At 43.2% G+C, this 26,594-nt stretch overlaps 2 protein-coding genes across 2 annotated transcripts; one reads left to right on the top strand and one right to left on the bottom strand.

Moving 5' to 3' along the window:
* Positions 1 to 391: 391 nt before the first annotated feature.
* On the top strand, positions 392 to 15,258 carry TMEM263 (transmembrane protein 263). Its single transcript, XM_080363296.1, has 5 exons — positions 392 to 418; positions 3,962 to 4,023; positions 5,078 to 5,192; positions 9,384 to 9,453; positions 14,883 to 15,258. The coding sequence occupies exons 4-5, from the start codon at positions 9,390 to 9,392 to the stop codon at positions 15,167 to 15,169; spliced, it is 351 nt and encodes a 116-aa protein (XP_080219422.1). The 5' UTR covers positions 392 to 418; positions 3,962 to 4,023; positions 5,078 to 5,192; positions 9,384 to 9,389; the 3' UTR covers positions 15,170 to 15,258.
* A 4,964-nt stretch (positions 15,259 to 20,222) lies between these two features.
* MTERF2 (mitochondrial transcription termination factor 2) lies at positions 20,223 to 21,419 on the bottom strand (the record flags this gene model as incomplete). Its single annotated transcript, XM_080357951.1, has 1 exon — positions 20,223 to 21,419. One exon carries the CDS (start codon positions 21,417 to 21,419, stop codon positions 20,223 to 20,225), a length of 1,197 nt encoding a protein of 398 aa, XP_080214077.1.
* Positions 21,420 to 26,594: the final 5,175 nt, after the last annotated feature.

Here is a 26,594-nt window from a genome sequence, read left to right as displayed (position 1 = left end):
TGGCCCCATGGCCACAGAGGTCCCCGCTTGCTGCAGGACCCACCCGGGCCCTTCGGGGGGCTAGGCGCCTTATGTCTGTGCTTGCCCCGTTCCCCAGGGGAGGAAGATGCCCGCGGGCCTGTAGAAGCCATGAGGGTCGGCCCGGGGTCTGCGCACTCCCTCGGGAACACCCCAGCACCTCCGAAGGCGGCCGGAGGAGGCGGCCAGGGCTGCGATGACGCCGCGGGTGCCCCCCGGGGCTGGGAGAAGCGGGGATCGGCGGCGCCTGCGCGCCCCCCAGCCGCCGAGGGGGCCGCGCCACGCCGGGCGCTGGGGCGGGGTCTGCGGGTGCCGACGGGGCGGGCGCCACGTCGGCAGCGGGGAAAGGCGCCGGAGTAAAGTCTGCGGCGGAGCGCAGCTGAGCCGTGCCTGCTGTGCGGTGAGTGAGCGCTGAGCCAGCGCTGCCGCCCGGCCCCGCGGCGCCCTGCTCCGCCGTTAGCTGGGGAGCCCGGAGGGCAGGCAGCCGCCTGAGCGCCCTTCCTGCCTCCGCTCTTTTCCTGCCCGCGAAGGAAGAGAAAGTTCTGGGGGAGGAGGCAGGAGGGGACCCGGCGCGCCCCGGCGGAGCCGCCGGCGGGGAGGCGGGCCTGGGGAAGCGGGGCTGCTGCCGCCACCTGCCCTCGGCGCCTCTCGCCGTGCCGGCGGCCCGGGGAGGGCGCAGCCCGCCCGCCTTTGTGCTTCCTGCCGCGGCACCCGGGGCCGTGAGGGAGGGGGCCGGGCCGGCCGTAGCGGCTCCACCGCGGCCTTGGCTTGCCACGTCAGTGCCGCCGCCCTGCGCCGAGGTGCCCGGCGGTGCCCGCGGCCGGCCCGGCGGGGAAGGCGGGCGGGGGTCGCTGCCGGGCCGCCTCCTGGGCTCCGCTGGAGGGGCAGGTAGCTGCGAGGGGAGGACGTGGCGGGGGATGTGGGGGCTCCGGCCGACCTACGAGGGGCGTGTGGGGCCTCGACGGGCCGGCGTCGGCTCTTCCTCGAGTGCGGGACCGGGCTCGGGGGCGGCTGCCCCGTCCTGCCGCTCTCTCTCCGCGGGCCTGGCGCCGCGCTGCCCGCGGCTGTGCCGGAGCGGCTATTGCGGAGCGTCTGCCGCCTGCCCGGGCGGGCGGCCGGGGGAGCCCTGCTCGCTTTGGCCTTGCTCCTGGCCGCTCTTGTGCTCCCCCGTGAACTCCTCAGTGCCAGCAGAAGCTTTAATTCGGGTTTTCTCTTTTTAAACTTCGCTGTAGTCAGATGTTTCCTGTAGTAACCTGCTCTTTATTTCATCCATTTCTCTCGAGTCCAGCTTGATGGAGCAGAATCTGGAAGAGGTTTTTTTTTTTGCGAACTGTTTGGGAGCAGCTTAGCTTTCTGCATTCGCCTACCCTGGGCATTTATGTGGTGTGGCCTGAAAATAAATCCAAGTTATTTTAGCCATGCAGCTGGTTCTGGTCATTGTGCAAAGCTCATAGACAGCCTTTGCGGATGCGATTAAATGCTTCCGTCTGCTCATTTAACAGGGCTGAAAACGGGAACTCTGAATCAGGATGTCACTCTGTAAGGAAGATTAATACCAAGCGCACATACCCTGTTTCAGTGTGCCCAGTGTTGCTTTGGGCAGCATGTCTGCAAGTAATTGGAAGGGTACATACAAGATAGCTGAATATAGTGCACAAATACTGGTTTACATGCACATAAATTTTAAGACTGATTAGTAAATACTATATAGGCTTTTTTTTTAGTATTTAAAGCTTTCTCTTAAGCTGTGGTTAAAAACTCAGTAGAGTTGGTATTGCCTCCTCAGTATAAAAATGGACCACGTTGCAAAAGCACAAACCAAAAGTTGTTTCTCATCAGGCAAGCAAACGTGTCTAAATGTCTGGCAGGAGTCAACAAACAGGTGGTGGACGCTAGGGAGAAAGTTCATTATTTCATTAGCAGGGGTGGCAAGGAAGTTCAGCAGCTGCTTTATCACCCTGACTGCTAAGCACTGTCAGGATTTGGCTTTCCTAGGTTTCCTGGAAAAGAACACCTGGGGTGGGTGTGGAGCTCAGGGAAAGCACTGGAAGAAATGGGGAAGTGTCTCCCTAAGAATTAGCAGGAGGTGGAGGCTGACTGGACTGGTAAAATGAAGCTTCCATGGTCTTTCTGAAGCTGTGCCTTACTGGAATTTACCATTTAATTTATAGAAACCAGTTTTGGAGAGCTAGAATGGGGGAATTTGGGTTCTTGCTGCCTTTGATCTGGTATCTTGCGAATCCTTCCTTTGGAGAAAACCTGATTGCCAACATCAGGTGCTCCCTAGAGCCTCTTTTGGAGCCTGATCTATACTTCAGTTGGGGGTGATAGAGAAATGCTGGGTTCTGTTATAGGCAGACACAATGCTGTAATGTCCCGGGCAGAGTTAAGGGCTGGGGATTTTTTTTTCTTTTGCAGGAGATCTATATGCCTCCTATTTTGCCTTCAATTGTGGTGTGTGTTTGTTTTTTAATACAGATATGCTGCATTACCTTCCTAGCTGTGTGCTGAGACCTGCGTGCTGTGAGCCTGTTGTTTCTCTTTCTTATGGCAGTCTTGGTATCATTTTTAGGGGAAGGGGCTGTAGCCCGTCCTGCTACAGGTTTAACAATAAGCTGTAGTTCACATCTGGAAACTTCTGATCAACTTGCTATAGTCTTTCCCTGAAAACTGTGTGTTTTCTTCCTCTGAAATGGGCATGCTTGCTTCTAAGCCGGTCCTGCTCTGTATATAAATCTGAATTTTTGAACTTGGCTCTTAAACAGAAGGCTTGTTGAAATGTCAGCTATGCTCTTGGTTTTTAGCTACACGTTTTCTACGTGCCTGGATTTGTTTTTACTTCAGTGCTGTTAGCGTCGACTCTTTCTTCTTGCAGAACTTCAGGCAACTGTCTCCCTTGCATTAACTAACTTAAAAACACGTTTCCATGTCGGCTGTGCTCTGAAGGTTCTGTCTGAGAGGACTAACAGCTCTGGCCACTCTTACTCCTAACATGTTGCAAGCCCTAATCCAAGGTATAAAGCAGAGAAGCTGATAGTCAGGGGTTACTTGTGCAGCTTTAAGGAATACCCTGAAGAGCAGCCATAAGTAAGATTACCTTTTTGGCTTTGTGACTTATTTCCTTGTTTAACTTGGAGTGTAGAGCACTGTTACCCTTTCCAAAATGAAAGGGTAACACTGAAAGAGGGGAAGGGAAGCCATGCATGTGGCAAGGGCTGTTTTGTTTCCTGTCACCTCTGTAGCCCAGCTTTCGAACTGTATCACTGCTGACCAGAAGAAGGATAACTTTTCTATGGTGGACTCAGACGAGGCAATGGGTTTGTTTGCAGTTCTGTCAGGTGAATAGTTCCAGCGCTGTCTGCTGCTGCAGCCGTCGGGAGCAGCGTTGTGCTGCCAGCTGAAATTGGCCCCATCTTTGGGCAGTTGCGTTGCTGCCCGCAAATATCTGAGTAGTGGCATTGAAACAAGCCAGTTTTTGCTGGCTGCTGCTTGGGACAGGTTTGCTGCGCTGAAACAGTAGGGCTTTTTGTCAGTGAAGTCAGAAAGACATCAAGGGCATCATCTGAAGCTCGGGAAGTTGCACACATGTCTGTAACGGTTAGAGCCCGCTTCTCAGTGGAAGGCTAAAATTCTACACAAATCACTAAGAGCTGCAGGCTTGTTAAGGAGAGGCTGTGTCTTAACGTTCATTACCGCACTTCGTAGTAATCCTCGTGACAGCATATGGAGCCAGTAAAACTATTTCTGTTGACTAGGAACACAGAAGGAATCGGTGTTTTGGTGAGATAAATCTCATAAAATTTTGGCATTTTAAGGCCATGCCCAGTGTCCTTCTCCTCTGCCATGGGGCTTTGTATGTACTGTTCCCACCATACACCCATGGCAGGGATGTGACAGTAGCGCTGTTCCTTAAGATGTCATTAACCATCTACTTTTCTCATAGGTGTGTGCAGAATACTTTTGTGGAAACAACTAACTAGACATCTTCACGAAGGAGTATATTTGGTGAGAAAGTTTTATTTTAATCAACTTTGATATGAATGTGTGTGTGGCTGTACTGTTACCTGCAGAGCTTCATAGCGCTTCCAGTCTGAATCCTGTAACAGTGTTAATGTTATAAATAGCTCGAATCAAAAAATCCTCTTCTAACCACTTCTTTCTTTACAACTGTGTAAAACTTCAGAGGTTCCTATATATTTCATATTCTGCCAATATGAAAGTGTTTTCTTCTTTAGAACCAACAGAAAGAGTAACTTCCATTTATTTTTTTTTTTACTTTTTAATTTTAGTTTGAGGGTTGATGTATATTTTAATGTGTTGTTGAAAAAGATGAGGAGTTATCTCTTGAATTACTAGCACCCTCATAAGCACTCGAGGGGCATGGGGGGAAGTAGTTTACATGTGCCTCTGTTTGAAATCTCTTTTCAAGATCTGGATTTGCTTCTGCTTCTTAACATAAGAAAACGCAAAGCTTACATATTCCTCTGCACAGATGAAGAAGGAAGATGCAGGGTGCTATTGATGTGCTAGGTATCTGCTTCATGAACGTCCATGTGAATTCTGCCAGGACTTGGAGAGATCGCACCTCATTCTATGTGATCATTTAATGCAGGTGTTAAATGATGTTGGAGTTTTTTGCCCTGTGACACATGACACAGTGAATTTGGCATCACAGGATGAAAATGCCAAAGAAAGATCAATTTGCTTGCTTTCTTTTTCCCTTTTTTTTTGGCCAGTTTTAGCATACTTTGAAGAAGATTCTGAAAAACGTACCAGAAAGTTCCAAAGTTCAGGCTTCTGATAAATCTTTGCCTTGTTGCATGTGCTTGCAATACTGGTAATAATCGTGACTAACCATTCAGTACACTTCGAATCTGCAGCCTCCAACTTCAGTTTCCAAAGTTGCTTAATCAAAACTGTTTCTGAATGACCTAATTCTCTGCATAAAAGTCTTATCCCTGCACCTCCAGATCGATGCCTTGGGTGTCAGCTGAGTTGTAATCCCTATTTGGTCTCAAGAATTTTGCTTTCTTCTTCTTTTGTGGGGACACACTTTTAGCAGGGAGGGTGAAGAGGAACCTTCCTTAGGATACCCTACAGCCTGGTGACCTGGGGACTCCTGCAACGGGGGACGTACGAGCTTGGATCTTTTTAGAGGAAGGAGGCATTGAACTGTGAGTGCTTTCACCTTGACGGTATTACATAAAAGATAGTGAGTGGTTTCTGGTTTTCTAACTCCAGTTTTTGAAGAAAGAAATTGTATTCCTGCTCTCTTCCAAGACTTGATGAAGTCATCTGCCACCAAACAGTTATTCCAGGCCTTTGACCTCCAGTCAATAGAAGTGTTCACCTTAAATCTCTGGAGGGGAGCCAGGTTTAAGACGTGCCTCTGCATGTAGTATTTCTTGATCACCAGATACGCTACACCCTGTTTAGCACACAGGATTTTGGATCACTTTTCAGAGGCTCTTAAGTCTCCTGATGTGTTAAATTGGATGCAAGGATGCAGGCTGCAACCTAGATATCTAAAATTTTCTGCTTAAGTCCTTTGTTGGATCTTGGTCTTGATTCTGTGATTGACTGGAGAGCTTCTACAGAAAAACAAAAGGACCTGAGTTGTGCTTTGTGAGCTCTTGTGTGCCAAGTTCTGTTTCAAGTCAAGCTGTGAGCCATTTCTGACAGTGATGTGATTCTGCTTTTGTTTGCATGGACGTAGTAGGAGAACAGCGAGTAAAATGTAGCACAAGCTGCTGAGGCATATCTCCTGCAGCATCCCTACAGTGCTTCCAGGCACCTGTGGAACCGCACATCACACAGTAGTTCTCAGCTTTCTGATCTGCAGACCCCCGAAGGCTCCCTTCCATGTAGAACAAGTTCAGGCCTACCAAGAGTGACATTTCCCTTGACTCCTCAGGCCCACATAGTGCTCCATTGACTTCTGGGGTCTGATAGCAGCAGGTTACTGGTTTGTGAGATGCAAAAGGTAGACTGCTGTGGTCCATTTAGTTGTAAGACAGCGAAGTTTTTCTGTGGTTTAGAAGGAGTTGCAATTGTGTTAAATCATTGCACGTGAGTGAAATATTGTGTAATGTTCCTGTCTACCTTTTAAAAAGTAGCTTGTGGTCAGGAGTTAATTAACTGTGAGGTCTTAGGGAAGGTAGCAGGGGAGGGAATGCTTAATCTTATCACTTTTTTATGTACTGCTGTGATTTTAGGTGCCACTTTTTTCTCCTTCTCCTCTATTCTGCCCTGGTGAGACCACATCTGGAATATTGTGTCCAGTTCTGGGCCCCTCAGTTCAAGAAGGACAGGGAACTGCTGGAGAGGGTCCAGCGCAGGGCAACAAAGATGATTAAGGGAATGGAGCATCTCCCTTATGAGGAAAGGCTGAGGGAGCTGGGTCTCTTTAGGTTGGAGAAGAGGAGACTGAGGGGTGACCTTATTAATGTTTATAAATATGTAAAGGGAGGATGGAGCCAGGCTCTTCTCAGTGACAACCAATAATAGGACAAGGGGTAAGGGGTTCAAACTGGAACACAAGAGGTTCCACTTAAATATGAAAGAAACTTCTTCACAGTGAGGGTGCCAGAGCACTGGAACAGGCTGCCCAGGGAGGTTGTGGAGTCTCCTACTCTGGAGACATTCAAAACCCACCTGGACATGTTCCTGTTTAACCTCATCTAGGTGTTCCTGCTCCGGCAGGAGGATTGGACTAGATGATCTTTCGAGGTCCCTTCCAATCCCTAACATTCTGTGATCACTAAACTAGAAAGTCCCCTGTGAACTCCCCTGCCAATACACTGGTTTGTTTCTTTAGCTCTGCAGGAACTGCAAGCAAATCTGACAGTGGCCTAAACTAGATTATGCGGGGTTACGAAAGCATCTTTTACCTCCACTGTTTGCTGGTCTTAATCTGACTTTTTCTGTTAGACAGTTCGTGTCTTAATTAACTACTTGTCTGATGCTGAGCACAGCAGATCCTTGTTACGTCATCGGGGCTGTATCTGCTGTTGCTGCCGCTGTCCCCAATACCTTCTGAACAGCAGAAAATAGTAAAATTTTGTGGGGCCTTGTGACACTTTCTAGCTTTCTGCCATGTTCAAAACTGGTAACTTAGTCCAGCTCCCCTCTAAACTTGTTGATAATGCTTGACAGTATTTTGTCTTTCTTCTTAATATTAAATAACTTTTCTGAGCCACTTATGAGGAATTGTTGACAGAAACTTTGTGGAAGCTCAGACAAGCAATTTCATCGGAGTTTCATTTGGGAGTTACATGCTGGCTAGATACAAATACATTAGCAGAGGTAGTTCTTGAGAAAAACTAATCTCTGGCTTAACTAATTTGTGTCTCCCTTGAAACTTCTTTAAAACTGTTTTGGTCACCTTTTTATTCCTCTGTTTGAAGTAAGACTTGCTAGGTTGTGACTTTTATTTTACTTTTTATTTGGCCGTCCCTAATGTAGTGAATACACTTTCAAATTCCTGGTGGAGTAATCATTTTAATGAACAAAATAGCCAGTGTTCAGTAGAAACATAGTTGCTGTATCTTTTTATAGATATTTTGATCAAACAATGTCAGGCCAGTTAGTTTTTTACAGCATCTGCCTTCTCTTTCTTATAGTGCTTGATATTTTTGTTGCAAGTTGGAAAAAAAGCAACAACCTATTAATTTCACATAGTGAGGATGAAATCCTTGTATTTCTTCCAGCTTGCATTAGATGAATGCAAAGAAATTGTGTAGTACCTGAATCCAGTCCTTTCTCAGAACCTGGTTGCTCTGTGATCAATTGGACTTTTTTTTCCTTTCTTGACTCACTGACCTGTGATTAAATAGAATAACAAGGAGTTCTATAATTGATACTTTTTCAAATTGGCTCTTAGCCCTCTTGTATTTATTCATCCATCTTGATGTGTTACAACTCACTTTCCTATTTCTTAGCTTCCACATTTGCATTTCTGGCTTTTGAGAGGTACTTGTTCAGCGTTGCCATCAAATCAGCCACCCTGGCAGTAGGGTTTTGTGCTTGCTTTTTTTTGTTAAGCTTTATACAAAGGTACCTATGTTTTCTGAGTCATGAACTGATACCTTGGAGTGATGATTGTGAGAACTCTGTAATATTCAGTTTAGGCTTGTTTCGCATCCGAAGAACTATCACTTAGCATGTGGGTGCTGTTTTTCACTGTGATGGGTTTGACTTCATAATTATACTCTGAGGGTTTTAGCTGTTGTTTTCCAGGTGAGTCTTCACGTCCTCGAGCTCTGCTTCTGCCTCCTCACCTCTTCTTCAGATCCCAGCCATTGCTTTCTGGCCCAGAGGAGGTACACAGAGATCTGGGCCTGTTGAGAGAGGCTGGAATTATTTTTGTAGTGGTCAGTCACCTGTTGAAGAAACCAAATTATTTGAAGGTTTGCAGGCAGATGGGAACTAGGAGGTGGCTGGCAGGAAGACAGAAGGATACTGGGAGGTATAATGCAACTTGTTTTTCTTTCTCTTTTTCCTCACCTCAGTGTTTGCTGAGGTGGGAAAGCAGGATTAGCAAGAGAGCTCAGGGGAGGAGGAGGCAGGACTTGGTGAGGGAGGAAAACAGGAGGGAAGCCTGAACTAGATATTTCTTTCTTCATCTCTGAAGGGAAAATGCAGTAAGCAGAGCTGCTGATCTGAGCATTTTCCTGTGCTTCCCCTCGCTGTCAGGGGCTGCTGCTCTAGAACTGCTCTAGGAAACAGCTTTTGGTGTAAGGAAATCTTTCTGAAATGTTTTCATTGGGAAGTTTGTGTAGAGTTAAAACAGCTTAGTTCTGCTGCTCTCATCTCACTGTGTAAGCAGTACTGCTACAAGATAAATAGTGTTTTCATTACAATTCTTCCATCTTGTTTTTCTGGCATTTATTCAAATTCTGCTGCAAGGACTTGTTTCTTTAAACATCTGCTTTTCAGGTACTGACAGAGCTTACAGGCATGCTACTGTTGTTTTTCCAGCACCTACCACCTCTGTGATCAGTAGGCTTTTCTTTTTTGGTACGCAAACATAGGCTGCTGTATGACAGTGGCTGTTTTATTTTTATACTGGTTTTCTTCCTGATTGCTTTTTAGATTTAAGATCCACTCGGTGTGGGGTGGCAGCTCTCACCAAGCCTGCTGACCTGGTGGAGGGCTCCTTTTTCAGGTACTGAGTCTGGTTGAAGAATGCAAAAGCCCAGTCCAATAATAAAAGGAGCAGCAGTTTTTCAGGAGGTGCTAGCTTATCTAGTAATGAAAAAGAAGTTTATTTTCTGTGGAACTTAAACTACATGAATTTTGGATTCATGGGTTGCATTTATGCTTTGCTAGAAAATATGTATAGCATATGTGACTTTCTTTTTTAGGCAATAATGAATCAAACGGACAAAAATCAACAGGAAGTCCCATCATATCTTCATGATGAAGCACCAGAAGGTATGTATTAGTTTTTATAATATGATGTCAATTCACAGAAATTCATCAAAAGTTTGGTTATCTTTTTTTTAAGAAAAAAGAAGGATCTACAAGCTGAACAGCTTAACTTTAAGTGACAGTAAGCAAGCCAGCCCTGGGATGCGATGGGCCTGGGTTATTGTTCACTTCTGCATTATCTTGATAACAATAAGTCCACCCAATATAATTCAGTAAACGACTGTACTGATGAATTATAGAGAAGATGGGCGGATACCAAAGGACATAATTTGCAGGTTAGTTTCCAGAGATGTGAATTGGTCCAGTAGGTATTTATTTTGTTTGTTATGTGAGATGGAAGAGTCTGGCTTCACTTTTTGACACCTTGCTGAGTTCATAGTGCTTGTGTCTTTTAAACAAGATATGTTTAAAAATATGTGGAACTTTATTACTACTTTTGGAGACCCTTTTCCATCATACAGCTTGCTGTGGTTCAAACTGTTGACTCAATCTCATGGTTTCCTAGAAACAAACACTTGATTTCATTAATGAAGTGGCATTTTGGTCTCCTGAACCAAAAAATTCTCAAATTGGTTATTAGACCTGCAGAGGAAAAGCAGTTGCAAATGAGCAGAGTTCCCTTCGAGACTGTGGCTTGGTTGGACAGCAAAGAGTCCTGTTTGCATGATGCGGCAGGAAGCAGACTAGATCAGAACCCATTCTTGGCACACAGGTTGTCTGTGTTCTCTCTTCTCTTGCTCTAAGACCGAATGTGATCGATGTAGAGGTCAGCGAGTCCTGATTTTTCTCCTTTCATTGCTTGTCAATTTGTAGTGGCCCTTTAAAACCCTGTTTGTTGCGGTGGACTTTTTGTTTGGTTGGTTGGTTTGTTGGTTTTGTTTTGTTGTTGTTCTTGGTTGGCTTGTTTTCTCAGCTTTTATATGATGTATAACTCAACAATCTACTTCACTTGAACAACAGTATTATCCACTAACTGTAACAGAAGGGGGTGAAGTGGAATAGTCCACTCAGTTCTTAATAACTATTAGACAGGAAAGAAAACACAAGATGAGAGGAAAGGAAGGAATAGATTTTCATGACGCAGTGGTTCTTAAGCTCTACTGTGCTTGAACTTGTTACAGTATCATGGCGTGAGGACAAAAATTTCTTTTTAAGCTCTTATGGGGTTGCCAAGATCCCAGATGTATTTCTGAAAGCAAATGCCACATTGGAAACAATGCCCTAATGTGTGTTACCTTCAAGTCTAATTTATAAGACACGCTTTTTTGCCTTAAAGGTTGAATTTGGTTTTATACAAGTTAAACCTCACATATAGAAAGTAAGCGTTAGTCTGACCAGTGAACTAAAACCAATTCTTTCTTGAGGAAGGCGGTGAAACAAATGGGCATTTTTTATCTTGTGGAGTGTTTGGAGTCTTCAGAAGGCTGTCAAGATTCAGAGTCTAACAGCAGACCCTGATCAACACTAGGTATTGCAAGGTTTTATTTAACGTTTGTGAGCAATTGAGACTTTATCTTCTCCTGCACCATATCCGCTTTCAGTATGACAATAACCAGTTTGAATATGAAGTCTAAATAGATGGAGAAAGTTGGTGTACTTAAAAGGAATAGAATGAAACGCCGCTTGTCTTAATAGAAACTCAGTCCAGGAAGAGGCTTTTTCCTTTTGATTCTGTTTCATGTGCACTGTTCAAACCTGATGAGTTTAGTTAAAATGTTGGAATACTCTTGAAGAACATTCCTGGTTTAAATGTCAGGCAAGGTCTTCATATGCAATATGCTTACACTATCATAGAAAGATGGCCAAATGTGGATGGAAGGCTACTGGTTCAATATTGGCAAGAAGATTGTCTCTCTTAACAGGCTGCCAAAAAAACCCCATACATCCTTAGAGGAAAGGCGCAATTCCAAAACTAACCTGCAGTTTTTTGTAAAGATATAAATAGTTCCAGTTTGTGCTTGGTGCACAAAGGCTTTAAAGAAATACATATGCGAAAGAAGCTTTTGTGCTCAGGTCTTCTATGAGTAATGCTTTTCTAATGCTTTATTTTCTGCTTTGCAAGTGCTGCCAACCTACGTTCATTCCGACTCTTGTTCTCTGTGGGACTCTTTTCAGCAGGAAGCTGGCTGCAAGGTAGCATGGTAGAGCCAACCCCTGAACAGGGAGCTTGTGTCACCTTCTCCCTAGGTGTAGCAATTATCTGTTTTACCTTCTTTCTCCTTAGAAACAAAGAGATCAGGAATGTGTATGCCAGAATAGAAATCAACCAGCAATAAAAACTCTTTGCAGCTGCAGGCATTCGCTAGATCTAATGGACAATGTAAACAGGAATGAAATGGGAATGTGTCAGCCATCACCAGAAGTTATTAATACACCAAGTCACAGTCAGTGTTTACACTTGTGAAATAGAGTAGATGCTGTCAAAGGGTTGGTTACCTGGAGTAATGTGAGGAGGAGCATGTCAAGATTAATTTTGTTTCTCTCTTGTTACTTTTTAAGTTGGCTATGATGGGTCCTTCCTTGCTAATATCAAGTCTTAATTACTGAAATCTGCTCTTAAAATTCAATGTGCTAAAAGACTTTATTTCAATTCACCCTGATGATGGTGATCTAGTTAGTCAGAAAGTGCTTCACTTCCACCTACATTTTGTACAAAGTGTGTAAGTTTGGTCAGAAGAATCCTCTAATGTATAATACTTAGTGGATTTTTATACCAGGCTCTATATAGTCCTCTCTGAGTGTCCTTCTTTAAAGGCTTTCTGTATACAAGTAGAAATCCTGATCTCTGTGTGCTTGTGTTGGCAATGCATTTTTGTTGCAGATGTCCAGGCTTAAAGCTACTGGCCTAGAATGAACCAGCAAGGGCTTTACTTGGCTTTAAGTAAAAGGCTGTTAGTTATGTTTCTAGTTTCCATGACCCTTTCTGTTATCTATATCAGTTTCTTAAATAAGAGATTAGTGTAAGCTGGAAGCATTTTTAGTATTTTTTGCTCCCTTGAGCTGCACTGTTCTTTATGTACTGGCTTTTTTTTTAATTTCACCCCCCCAAACTTGCAAGAAATTCTCTCATTTAGATGGCATCTTCTGTTTGAAATATTCCAGGCACGAACATAGGAACTCTGAACTTCACACTTTTAACGAGTTCTGAGTCCTGGGTCAGTCCTGGCACTATCACAGACTTGTTGGAGGTGCATGGGAAGTTGTTCATCCCAGTTTTCACCTTGTAGTAGATGAGTTCTGGTGGGTGACTCTTGGAAACTCTCCTCTGTGTGCAAGCTGTCAGCAGCCATGGCACTGGAGGCAAAGACCTGTTCTGCTGATTCTCCTAAGGCACGTTGCAGTGCAGAGCAAACGCACTGACAGGGTCTTGATATGGGTCTCTGGTGGCTCTAGACCTGAATTTTCTTTTCTGCTGCCTCTCATCATACTATTCCAAGGATGTTGTTTCTGCTACTGACTCGCTGACCTCCTTTTTATGTTTGTGTTTTCCCTAGCACTGCCCACTGCGGTTCCACTTGTTCTTTTCTTAGTTCCCTCTGGTGTTTTTCCCTAAGACAGGGAAATGTCTGTTAAATCTACAGGTAGCTAGAAAATAACAAAATACTCTGGAACTCTTACTCTAGTTGTGCTAACTGGCTGTCTTTTGCCATGGTTCTCTCTGAAACTTTTTTTTTTTAATAAATGTTTGGGGTTGGTGAGGAGTTGACAAGACCAGAGCTGAAAAAGATGCTTACCCATACAACACCGTTGTGACAAACAGGTATTTCTCATGGTTCACAGTGAAAATACTTCACAGACAAACACATCAGGGCTAAGCTGGCTAATAGTTGCACTGGGTGATATTTTCCTGCAAGTTTAAATACAATGTTAACATACTGTTACCTGTTTCTTTGAGGATTAGATGATCATGCAGTAGCAAGGCATGGAGTTGTCTGAATTCCCTTTAGATACAAGGTGCATGTATCTCTTTAGGATTTTGAAGCCTACATTTAGAAAAACACTGAACTATTGAAAGGCTAAGTGGCTAATTCTGGGAGTCTTTCTATTATTCTAATACTTGCTATTATTTTGAGGCTATGTAATTGTACCGTAAATATGGAATGTGAATTGACTTATACAGCATATAGCAAGAAACTGTGTTAAGTGCAGGTTAAACGTAACAATAAAAATAAAATATATATTTATGTGGTCAATAATATGCAGAAATCCTATGGTTCGAGATTTTGGTTTTGTGCATCATAATGGGATTTTTGTTGAGAGTCTGTTATTCTTGTTAGTGCCTTTGAGGACCACTTCTGCTATTTAATGAGCTATTTGGCCATTAGACTTCTCCCCCCACCCCTTCCTTCCCCATCCAAATTACATTAAAAGTGGGTTTGGAGGAAAATTAAATTTATGTGTATGATGAAGAAAGAGATACAGTGAAGAGTTGGCATCAGTTTTGTCCTTCCCACACTTCTTTTGACTGCTGTTTGTAACCTTCTTTCCTGACCCATGCACACAACTCTTATAAACACATCTTTGAAATTGTAATTATTAAGGAAACAACTTTGTCTCAAGGTGAGCTCTTCTTGAAGAACAGCTCATTTTTTTTTTTAATAAACCTTTGGCTCTGTTTCTCCAGTCCTTCCTTTCAAATTTGAACAGCAAGGTAGAGCTGCTGCTTTTGGAGTCCTGCTTTCTGTAGGTTAACTCTTTATATTAGGATAAGGGGAACAGGAGAGTGTGTCACCATCCGTTCTCTCCCTTGATTAAGTCCAGAAATGAGGTTAATTTGGCCATGAGGGTTTCCAGAGTCTGGGAAGGTGTTGATGTGTGGAGGAGAAAAGTTTATCACTTAAGACCACCTGGGAGCTGTATGCCTGATATTTGTACGCTCAATATTGACTTGTGTTTTAGAAAACAGCATGGAGGTATGTCTCACTGCAGCAAAGTTTCTTATTTGGAACCACGATGGTATTATTGCTCTCTACAACTACCAGAAAGGAGGCTGTAGCATGGAGGGTGTTGGTCTCCCAAGTAACAAGTGATGAGAGGAAATGGCCTCAAGTTGCGCCAGGAGAGGTTTAGATTGGATATAAGGAAAAAATTACTTCATGAAAAGGGTTGTAAAGCAGAACAACAGGCTGCCCAGGGAAGTGGTTGAGTCAGCATCCCTGGAGGTGTTTAAAAGATGTATAGATGATGTTGTCAGGGCCATGGTTTAGTGACAGTGTTGGGTTAATGGTTGGAATCGATGATCTTGAGAGTCTCTTCCAACCAAAATGATTCTATGATTCTATGGTGTGTGAGCGTCCAAGAAAAGTAACCTGCAAGGTAAGTATGTGCCTTGACTGTTAGACTAGAAAAAGAAATACTTACAAATAACTATTATCTTGAAAACTCTTGGATCATAGCCCTGTGATTGATTTGCTTGTTGTTTCCTCCCCTAGGTGCATTGAAAGACCACCCGCAGCAGCAGCCTGGCATGCTTTCTCGTGTGACTGGTGGCCTCTTCAGTGTCACAAAGGGAGCTGTTGGTGCCACAATAGGGGGTGTTGCTTGGATTGGAGGGAAGAGTTTGGAAATTACCAAAACAGCAGTCACATCTGTGCCTTCAGTGGGAGTGGGGCTGGTCAAAGGAAGTGTTTCTGCTGTGGCTGGAGGTGTTACAGCTGTAGGATCTGCTGTTGCCAGTAAAGTGCCTTTAACAGGAAAGAAAAAGGATAAGTCTGACTAAAACCAAAACTGAGACATACTTGATTCTCCAGAAGATTACACCAGTGGCATTAAAATCTGCTAAGATTTGGACCATGAGAAGCCATGTGTCTTAGACACTTTATCTTCTAAACAGCTGTGCAAGTAACTCGATTTCATCTGAAAAGGACGGAAGAAGCTTGGCAAGCACAGAGTATGAAGATTTATTAGAGCCTAGATTGAAGTTTTGTATCTGGTGAAACGTTACACTTGATAACTATAGAAGTGAGTAAATGTATCTGAAGGGATAATACATATTTTAATATTCATTTACTGTAAGTCTTTTGCAGTTTGGGACTAAAATGTGAACACAGAAACTTGGTAATCTCTGCTGTACCATCAATATGATGAGATGCCATTCACTGTTCTCAGTGGTTTCTGAATCCTCCTGCTACAAGGGTCCTTCAGCTGTGTAATGGTGTTGTTGGACGTACTTGAATAGCTTGTCATGAATCAGTATTTGCAGGCAGCATATAAACTATCAATGACTGCATTCAGCCAGTGTGGACTGGAGCAAATAGAACTGGAGGTGTGCGGAAATTGGAAATGAGAGTGGGAGATAGACCTGAAAAAGTTTGACAACACGGTAGAAGGGATCATAAAGAGTAAACTAACTTAATGCCTTATTAGAAAAAAATACCTTTTCACTAGGTGAAGCTGTGTAAAGAACTGTCCTGTTGTTTCAGTGCAGTTTACAGAATGAGCTTTAGATGCTCTGTACAAATCCTGGTATCTGAAACTTTGTCAGTTTTTACTGAAAACAAGATTGCTCCATCTCAGGTGTATTTAATGATATGCATCTATCTCCTGCAAGTGAAAACTTGCTTCTAATAATCTTCTTATAGATACTAGAAAAAAATGAGAGCTTAAAGGAAACTGAGTTGATGTGGTCATCCAGCATAACTGTCTGACTTGAAATAAATTCTTTTGTGTGGTTGGAAACCGCTGCAGAACTAGCAAAGCTATTGTCTCAACTCCATGATGCACCAGGTGAGCTTCTTGCTCTGTTTAAACAAACGCAAGGAATTTTTCACTACATCTTCCTGTCATACTTTGTATTTTGATTTTTGAGTAAAATGCAATACTGTTATTTAAAACAAACCAAAAAAAAAAGGTAGATGAGGCCTTAAAAAAAAAAAAAAAAGAGAGAATCATTCAAGTAAATTGTATACTGACAGATTCCAAATGTTGACACACCTCAAATGGGAACATCTTTAGGTCCTCAGCAGCGCGTGACGCAAAATGCACTTGTAATACACAGCTTGAGGTTGCCTTAAGATAGAAGCTGTTGGCGATCTTCTTTTTTTTTTTGTCATGTGTACTGACTTTGCAAATAAGTAACTTCTTTGGAAAGCCGTAGAAGAAGTCTGTGAATGTTGTGTATGCAGCATTTTCGAAAAACTTGTGTTCTTGCAGAGAACTTCCAAGCACGTGAGCTTACTTTTCCAGTGGCTATGGTCGTACAAGAAGGATATATAGGGAGACTTTTTAGGAATTAAAAAAATCAAAACATATCACTCGTCTAAAACTTTGTCCTATATTCATGGATGTTGAAGGTATACTATGTGTAAGTTATAGTACTGTAGTCAGCTAGTCTCTCTGAGCCTTGGGTACTTCAACTGCAGTCTGGAACAACTTTATTTGATATGAGTAATTGTTGTGTATGTTGGTAGCATGGTGTTTGTCGGGATTTGGGGCAGTGGGGAGAGCAAAAACCCAGCAAATCTGCTCTTGGGAGTTGCATCAGCTTCTTAGCTCAGTTCTGCTGCAAAGGTGTAATGAGGTAAGTTTGTACAACAAAGGGAAGACTTTAACTTTGTTTCATAGTCAAAAGCTAATCGCCTAGAATATAGTGTAGTTTAAGGATACCAGTTAGCTCCAGAAATGAGCTAGTTTGGGTATCGGAGGCAATCTAGCTGCAGCAAATAATTTAGTATCGTCTGCTCCCTCGCAGTTTCCAATGTAGATGTATCCCCAGAGTGCCACCACTGAACTCTTTTAAGTCACCTGTTTGGAGCATAGTGATATTTATGACACTCAACCACACACTTCCTCATCGTTTTCTGAAAAGATAAATGTTGAACTGGTCATACCTCTTTTTTATTACATTCTCTAATTTTTATACTATGAAACTTGCTGCAAAACAAGTGTTGTCTGAGATAAGCAATGTCAGATCCATAAAGAGCTGCCACCACTTCATTATGCTTTGTTCTTAACATATCTTGTAGTTATTACTTCTGAATCTTGTAAGTGAAATGCTTTAATGTCGCATATGGTTTTAGTTTTGGAAGAGCTTTGTCCTATATCCTGCATATTTTCCATTCACTTACAGAACTTGCTTCGTCTTAAAAACTTGTTCTGATTTTGTCCTGACACTTGTGAAACATTAAATTTTTGCTATTTCAGACATTTGGAAGCTTCCTTAGTTAATTTGTGGAAAAAAGGCATACTTAGGTATACATCTTCCCACTGTATCATGCCCCGGGGTGTCTTTAATCTGCACGTAAATAGCACCAACCAGCTCTTAACAAAAACTGTCTTCACTGTGGTGTTGGCTGTTCATAGACACAAAATCCATTATACTTTTTTTCCTGAGAACTAAGGCTTGGGAATAATCACTTTTAAGATCATAGTGAGCTAAACAGAATATGGAACTGACATTTTCAGGGGGACTGGGGTGGTTCTTGTGTTTGGAGGTTGGGTTTGTGGTGGTTTTATTTTACTCTCCTTTTCCCAGCCCCCATTTCAAAAGAGGAAATGTTTATGAAAACTGTTTGTATGCCTGACTGCTCACTGGGTGACAAAAGGCTGGTCTACAGGCTTTTATGTGCCAGACTTAGATGGTATAAACTGGTTCAGGTTCACTGTAACAATAAGAGACAAGGATGCAGAGGTCAGCAATGCAACATTTTGGTAACTGGGAGATTCCCTGAGGTTTTATTATAAATGAATCCTGTGCAGAGGAGAGAAGCAGGTCCCAGGCATAGAGTTATGAGTGAAGGATTGAATGAATTTTGGTCTGCTGTAGAGAAAAGGACTCTTTCTCCTTATACTTTTGTTTTGAAAGAGGAAGAGCAGAAACAGAAACATTCACAATGGAAAATGAGTTTGCGATAACTCAGGCTGTGACTCAATTAAAAATGTCACTTTCCTGTTTCAGGAACTTTAAAAACAGATACCTGTAGAAACGCTGAAACTAATTTTTCAGTTAAAATATTGTTTTATGTCTTGGTTTCCTTTTCATCGTAAACCACTGGTCAGTTTGTGGTTCAGCATTAGAGACTGCATCATCAGTAGCTTCAGAGAGCTGACATGCCCCCTTGTGCCTGAGGGGAAGGATGCTTTTGAATTCAAATAATGCTATGGTCTGCTTAATAGTGGAGCACTGAAGGACAGTCAGAAAGTGACAAAGGCAAGTAAGTTCCCGTGAATTTTTAATATGGCTGTCTTCCCAGATTCCTCTTAGAAAACAATAATGTGTTTCGAAAAGTCAGCAAAGAAATGGCTTAGTGAGACAGCCTGACTTTTATCGTGCTGGCAACGTACCCCTTCTTCAGTTCTTGCCACTGTCACACGTGTTCCTCAGAGAGCGGTGTTAACCCTCAGAAGCTGCGGTCATGTCTGCACTCGCCTGCGTGGCCCTGAGTTTGAGACCTTCAGCTGTTGAGATCTTGGCACTGCTCTAACCAGATGTTTCTAGCCCTTTCCAGGCTCGCAGTGGATAATGTGGCAGGCTATATAAAATCATCACCTTGCAGCCCACCCTCTGAACAAGTAATTCAATACCAGCTTCCCTCAGCAATTTAAAGCTTCTCTTTAAGAGAAACCATGGACTTGCTGCCAAAATGTCTGTTAAAAATGACCTAGAGGAATGGCCTGGAGTGAGGGGTGTGTGTAACTGTTTTTCTCCGCTGTCAAGAGGGAATGTGTATAGAATAGTTGCTTAGGAAAGTCTTTCTGAGAAATAAAATCACGGATGAGCCTAATTCTATTGAGATGATCATCAATGATGCTACTACTTTATATTATCATTCACAGCCCATCAACAAAAATAAAGAAAATCCCCTGAGAACTTAAACACTGTCAGTTACTATTTTGAAAGCCAGCACTTGCCAAGTTACCAGACAGTGATATGTGAGAAGTGGTGTCACTCATATATTTAGAAACTGTGACAGCTGTTTGCAAATCTGGTAGTCATTTTTAATCACCAGTGGTTTGCAGACCAGTGGTTTTTATATCTAATATAAAAGCATAACTTTTTCTTTTCTCCTACAATCATTTGAGACCCCCTTGAGTCTCTCTGTAATGTTTTCTCTCCCTGGATCTTGCTAGAAAGTAAGAAATTAAGAACTAGACAATAGCAATAGATGTATTTCCTCCTGCCACTATGTTCTGAAGTCTCAGAAACTTAAAGGAGGTTGTCTTGTAGTTTCTTTGCATTATGGTTTGCACACAAACATATTAGGATCTCACTGTAGCAGTCACTAAATAAAAAATACTGTCTCCTGCCTGTCCTCAGACTGCGATCTGGCTGGGCCCTTCCATCCCAGAAGTCAAGTCTGTGGCAATTTGGGAGCTGGAGCTATTTACTGCAGCTATAAGGAATGGAGCTCTGTGGGGTGATGGACGCTGCTGGAAAACAACTCCCCTTCTTTTATCTTTCTCAGATAAAGATGATGCTAATCGCTACCACAGACAGGACTGGGCAGGGGCAGAGCTGAAATTCCAAAGTGGTTAATGCCCTGTTAGATAAGGAAATGTAAGAGGAGACCTCCCCACTCCCCCCTCCAAAAAAAAGAAAAAAACAGCTCATGAAAGGCCACCCTTATCATAAACAGCTTCTTTCATATTATTTGAAAGCATTAGAAAGCTACAACCGTATAATGAAGTCATGCTGAAGACCCACTCCAGGACAAAATACAGCATAGGAGTACGTTCTGGTTAAGATTAATTTTGTTTCAGTTCTTCTCCAAGAACCAGCATCTCTTTTCTCTTTGAAAATTTTATTTTGTGTAATATAAAGTAAAGCATTCAAATTAATCTTCTATGTTTAAAGGAGCAACAGGATTAAAAATTGGTCTCTCCTTCTTTGATTGTATCTTACCATAATTGACTTCAAAATCTTTCTTAGTACCATTCAAGCTTTCTAGAGTTCCACTTTTTATATCATATCCCAAAGTGGAGAGTTTTTTAATGCGGTACTGAACAATTTGCGTTGTCAACTCCAGCACCATTGGTGTCTCTCTAATCTGTGCTATAGAAATTCCTTCCTTCAGTAGTCCTTCAAGTCTTTCTTCCAAAACTGGAACAGGATAGTAGAGAAGGGCTGGGCATTTCAGCACTAGTTGTTTTAATTCTTGATCACTGCACTTAAAGACTTTTTTGGAAAAAAGCATACTCTCCTGCATAGTAGTAGGAGTAAGCTGAAAAATAAAACCTTTAAGTTTGGACAGCAGCTGTAGAACTTCATGGTCAGAGAAATCATTCGTCCGGAGAAATTCCAAGTTCTCCTGGATTGCAGTGGAGCTATTTAATAAAATAAATGGATTTTGGCTCAATAACTTCAGTATCCAGATCTTCATATTTGCATCAGAACCTCCTAAACTTAAATAATTTCTTTGTAATTCCTCTATGACATTTTTGTTTTTCTCAACAGGATTGTAGAAAATAGTGGGTGCACTTGTCAAGAACCTGGTGATTATATTATTCTTAAGTCCCAGCTCTTGAAAAAACAGTATATTTGCCTTCTGGTTCTCATGATATTCAGTAGTAAAAAAAGACTCTGGAAATTGCTCTATTAATTTAATCAACTGTTTTTCATTCTGGCATACTAATTGCCATAGAGTTCTTTGAGAGTTTACCTCTGCAGGGGTATGGAGAATTGCCTCTGGGCAGCGTTCTAAAATACTGGCTACAGCCGGCTCATCTGCTCCCATTTCTTGTAAGATATCAGCAACTTCTTTAACATAGGCCACATCCCGGAGAAGGACCCATTCCTTCAGCCGGCGTATTTTCTTAATGTCAACTGACAAGCTGTAGAGACTCTCAATGGTTTTCTTATTTTCTTCTCTTGATTTTGTATCAGTTGTGTAAGTGGAATGTATTAGGAAGCTTCTGTTTGCTACTTCAGTCCATACTGATGAAAAAATCAATCCTGGGTTACAGTACTGAGATCTTGCCAACAGAATAGTAAATCTGTTTTTTGCACCAAGAGTGACTCCTCTCAACATCATGGAATTCAGCCTTATGGAGAGAGAACAACTATAAGAAAACACATTTAAGGCAGAAGATATACCTCATAATGTTCTCAAGAGACATTGATATTTAGACTGAGCTGGCATGATTATTCTCAACAGAGTTTTTTATTAATTCATGTGAAAGTGTGTATGGGGAAAAACTTATGAAAGCTTAATGTTCTGATGGATGCCTCACAGGAACAATAACATGTGGATGCGACAGACCTGATGTGGGGGCAGCGCTCTCTCCGTATAAATGCTCAGTCATACAAGAATGAAACTGTCAGTCGTTTCCTGCAGCTAACACTGTTAATTACATTACAGCTCACTCATGCTATATTAGAAGAATGTTTCATGCAATTTCATTTGACAGTAATTCTACTAAATGATTTTTTTAAAAAGCAGCTTAAATATCTTTCTTGACTCTTCCGAATGTATTTGCTTAACTTCTCAAGCATTGTTTGGAGCATGACTTGTTCCTTCATGTGTCACAGACCACCCTGGTGCTCCTTCATCAGCAGTTCTTAGCCTAACTGCATTGTTAAATCATTTTTCTTGTAATTAAGGGAAAAAAATCATCAAAACCTTTATGTATGTGTTTTTCACTAGCTGAGTCTGTTCATTGGGTTCTGAATAAGCACACAGGTATTTTGGGGTAGGAAGCAAGTATGCCATAACATATTCAGCCCTTCGCTTGCCTCTTCCAGTACCCACTTTGCTACTGCTGCCCTTTGCACTGACACCTTATTTCTGTCTCCAGGTCACTCCTGTCCTTGCCAGCCACCCCCAGCAGGCAGACAGTCCTCCTGGAATAGGTGTGTGGCTGTGCTGGGCTCCACAGAGTCACCATGGGGTAGCTGTGGGTAACCCCGTACCCCACCTTTGCTCATACCGACTGCCAGGTATCGCCAATGGCACATGTGGTGCCACCCGCTCTGCAATGGCCAAAGGAGACACAGCAGTCAAACAGAAAAATACACCAAGTGTTATCTTTAACCTCCTAGGTGGTGTTTTCATAACAACCTTTTGGCAGCACAGGGTGTGATAGGGAGAATCGCTGGTCTGTGAAATACTTGCACTAATTGCTGCTGCTGGTAACATGTTGAAAGTGCTCAAATTGACAATGGAAAAAAACCCACAATTTGTGCGTTTGACGATTCTATCTATACGGTTGCTTTCCCTCTCCCAAAATACAGTGTGTTTCGAAAAGCACCTATGTGAGCGTGAAGTTAATTTTTTATGAGAAAAGGACTGTTACTATAACACAGTCTAACCTCCCACATTAACAGACCAAGAGGCCTGCTGAAGGTACAGCTATACAAGACCCTTACAATCTTCTTTGCCATCTTTTAAGAAAGCAGATTGTTTGTTTAGAGAACTTAAGTGACAGAGCCTCTATCTACTTGCCAGGTAAAGTTACATATTTTCCAGGGCTAAAATACACTATCTCAAGAAAGTGTACCTTTGCTTTTAAGTTGATGTTTTTCATCTTCTAAAAGCTAGACTTATTATGTTACTACATCATAAACTAACAGTAGACATAATTTTCTGTATGCAAGCTTATGTTACTGACAGAAGTTGTTTATCAGTAACTAACTTGGTTCTTAGTATTATTTCAAATCTCTGAGGCAAAATCTGATTGCCTAATGAAGCTGCTTGAGTCATAACCCCAAGGCTAATGATTTTATCTTCATAAACTTTGTGACTTGAGAAGTGCCGTCCAGCAAGTTCCACCACAGAGGAGGTGATTTTTCCAAATAGCCCTGAGAGTGCTGTATGTGTAGGTAAGTCATAGACCTTTCGTGTGCTGACCTTTTTGTGTCCTGAAAAAGTGACTGTTTTGTGGGGACTGCAAACTAAAGCCTCTCCTCCGCAGGGAGTGACACAACCACCAGTTCTGAGTCCTGTCAGCAGTTCTATTGGATTTTGTGGGGTCAGTCAGAGGAAGTAAATCTCTGAAGGATCAGGACTTTCTTCATTAATGCTTCAGCTCAGCTGGAAACTGCCAGCAAACTATTGTTAAAATTGGTTGGGATGTCAGATGATACTTCCAAAGTACAAACTGGAAAAATAACTAACCATGACTTTTACTTCAATGTGTAATCCTGCTGTTAAACAAAATTGCCTTGTGAGTAATAGTCACTTAACAAACAGTCATTTTATCTATTACAGAGCTTTTAAAAATTCTCATATAGTAAACTGCGCTCTTCCGAGCTCTGACATGGAAATGATCTTTATGTTCACTTAGAAGAAGCTTTATGTTGTCTGAAAATGTTTGACAGCATAGTAATTTTTTTTCTTTTGTCAGCGAGGATCATCCATGCAGAAATGCAGAATACTATAAAATGAAGGAAAACTTTATTTGCTAAACCACATTTGACTGGGGTATTCAGGAGCCATGGTATAGCCCTAAGTAAACTGTAACATGCAAAGTAAGGTGAACAGATTTTAATGTCATCGTATTCTATAGAAACAGGTAAGATGATTAAGAGTTATGACTTCAGAGCCCATAGATGACAGTATCACATTTTCTGGGTACATGACCTATTCCAAGAGTTCAGAGGTCTCTTAGAACTCATGCTGAAATGCTGTCCTAATATGTAGGACCCCACTGCAACTTTTTACATACTTATATTGCTGTGGAGATTGTAAATCAGTTGAGAGATTAAGAAAAAAACCCAGCCATCTTAGATGTTGGTTGTCACTGCCAGCAGCACCCTCTTATCACCAGATGTCATAGCACAATAAGGAAGTGAACTAATGTCTCACTGGAAGCTACCTGTGATGCAGCTTGTTGTCACACTTGCAGTGACCTACATCTACAGAGTACAGGGTGTTATAAGTTTCATTATTTAATAAGAGTTCTATGTATACCTTCTATAGGAGATGGATCCTAGGAACAACTGGCTGATTCATCCCTCATTTCATTCAGAAATTCAAAATTTCAAAATTTCTGAATGAGTGTTTTGAGACTCAAATCTCACTTTTTGAAAAATTAGTAAACCAACCTCTTGCTCATGTTGTATTTTTCACAAAATCTTTCACGAAAGAGAGCAACAGTTTGACTACTACTGTATGCTGGTCACTGCCATTTTTATTATAGCAAACCATAGGCTGTAGAGAACTAAAGGAAACTACTGAATGCCTAGATCAGGGGTGTCAAACTCATTTTCACTGGGGGCCACATCAGCCTTGCAGTTGCCTTCAAAGGACCAAATGTAATTTTAGGACTGATGTGGTCCCAGGTAAAAATGAGTTTGACACCCCTGGCCTAGACTGAACTTTGAATTAACCAGGAAGAGTAGGTATCTATCTAGAAGAGATCAGTATAGACAGGATGTAAATAGCTTGTGAAGAAATCTGGAGCAGTAATAAGTAGCAGTTTTGTAGATTAATGCATAGTAAGCATTCGCACTTCTGCACATACAGACAAAAAGTGAATCCCTGCTTTGCATCAGTAGTGGAAATGAAGTAAAAGATTACAAAAACATGCTAGACCAACATAAAGCTTTCTAGAAAAAGCTATGGAGGATCCTAGGATACTCTAGATTGGAAAAGACCTCAAGAGCTCAAAGCAGGGTCTGCTATAGGAGCAGGCTGCTTTGTCCAGTCAGGTCTTGAAAAACTCCATCACGGAAGGTGCCTGCCCAGCCTCTCTGGGATGCCTGTTCTCCCGCTTGACTGACCTTCTAGGGGGGGAAAAATAGAAAAAAAGAAAAAAAGTTTTTCCTTCTAGGTCGAGAGAGGTTCTCCTTCCCCTCTACTCTGCCCTGGTAAGACCACACCTGGAATATTGTGTCCAGTTCTGGGCCCCTCAGTTCAAGAAGGACAGGAAACTGCTGGAGAGGGTCCAGCGCAGGGCAACAAAGATGACTAAGGGAGTGGAGCATCTCCCTTATGAGGAAAGGCTGAGGGAGCTGGGTCTCTTTAGCTTGGAGGAGACTGAGGGGTGACCTCATTAATGTTTATAAACATGTAAAGGGTGAGTGTCACAAGGATGGAGCCAGGCTCTTCTCGGTGACAACCAATGACAGGACAAGGGGCAACGGGTACAAACTGGAACACAAGAGCTTCCACTTAAATATGAGAGTAAACTTCTTTTCAGTGAGGGTGCCAGAGCACTGGAACAGGCTGCCCAGGGGGGTTATGGAGTCTCCTACTCTGGAGACATTCAAAACCCACCTGGACACCTTCCTGTGTGACCTCACCTAGGTGTTCCTGCTCCAGCAGGGGGATTGGACTAGATGATCTTTTGAGGTCCCTTCCAATCCCTAACATTCTATGATTCTTCTCAGGAAAGGAAATACATTTTTAAAAAAGCTTAAGGAAACATAGCACTATTTAAACCAAAGGTCATCAAGCGGCGTTTTTAGCACAGAGAATATGGAAAGACAGCACACAACCGCGGCCTGGTCGCCTGAGCCCGGCCACCTGGACCACTCGCGACCCACACCCCCCATCTCCCTTGGGACCCGGCTGCGGGCTGGAGGGGCGGGAGGCGCCGAGGGCGGGAGGCGCCGAGGGCGGGCAGCCCGGCAGGGCTCTCCCCGTCCCGCTACCGCAGCCGCTTTCTGCCCTTACCGCCGAAGTCACCCGGCGGGAATGTCACTCGCGGCCTACACCGAGGACCCGCACCTTCCCTTCCCAACCACGCGTCACTTAATCGCCACGCAGCTTCTCCTCCTGTCGCCTCGCCCCGTTTATCTCCGGGCCGCCGTCATTGTTACGACACGGCCTCATCTGCCGTCAAAGCGCGGGAGGCCGAACGTAACGTCAGCCAGCCCTCTAACGCCGGCTCCCCGGCTCAGGGCCGCGCCGAAGCTTCCCTTCCCCCCCGGCGCTCGGACAGGTCGCCGCTGAGGCACCCGCCGCCTCACAACCCCGGCCCCGGGCCCCGCGGCCGGTGTGAAGCGGTCGGAGCCGGCGGGGACCGGCCCGACACCCGCGCCTGACCTGGCTCGCCGCCGCGGAGCGCTGGGCCCTACCATCGGTACGGCGCGGGGGTGGGGAAGGCGACGGGGGGGATGTACCATGTGAAGGCCGCGGCGGGGAGGGGAGGGCGGCAGCGAAGTATCACAGAATCACAGAACCGACTGGGTTGGAAAAGTCATTAAAGCTGATTTTTCAGGAAAGAGGGACTCTGTCGGCCTGCGGACGTGAGTGGAGTGTGCT

Source organism: Nesoenas mayeri (genome assembly GCF_963082525.1).
Source record: "Nesoenas mayeri genome assembly, chromosome: 1".
NCBI classification, from domain to species: domain Eukaryota; kingdom Metazoa; phylum Chordata; class Aves; order Columbiformes; family Columbidae; genus Nesoenas; species Nesoenas mayeri.
The sequence above is the reverse complement of the archived record's forward strand: the minus strand, read 5'-3'. Positions and strand labels throughout refer to the sequence as shown.

Bases quoted from the DNA above. Each gene is read 5' to 3' on its own strand.
- TMEM263 (XM_080363296.1), top strand. From the start codon at position 9,390: ATGAATCAAACGGACAAAAATCAACAGGAAGTCCCATCATATCTTCAT. The intron at 9,454-14,882 runs GTATGTATTAGT...TTCCTCCCCTAG, and splicing joins TCATGATGAAGCACCAGAAG to GTGCATTGAAAGACCACCCG.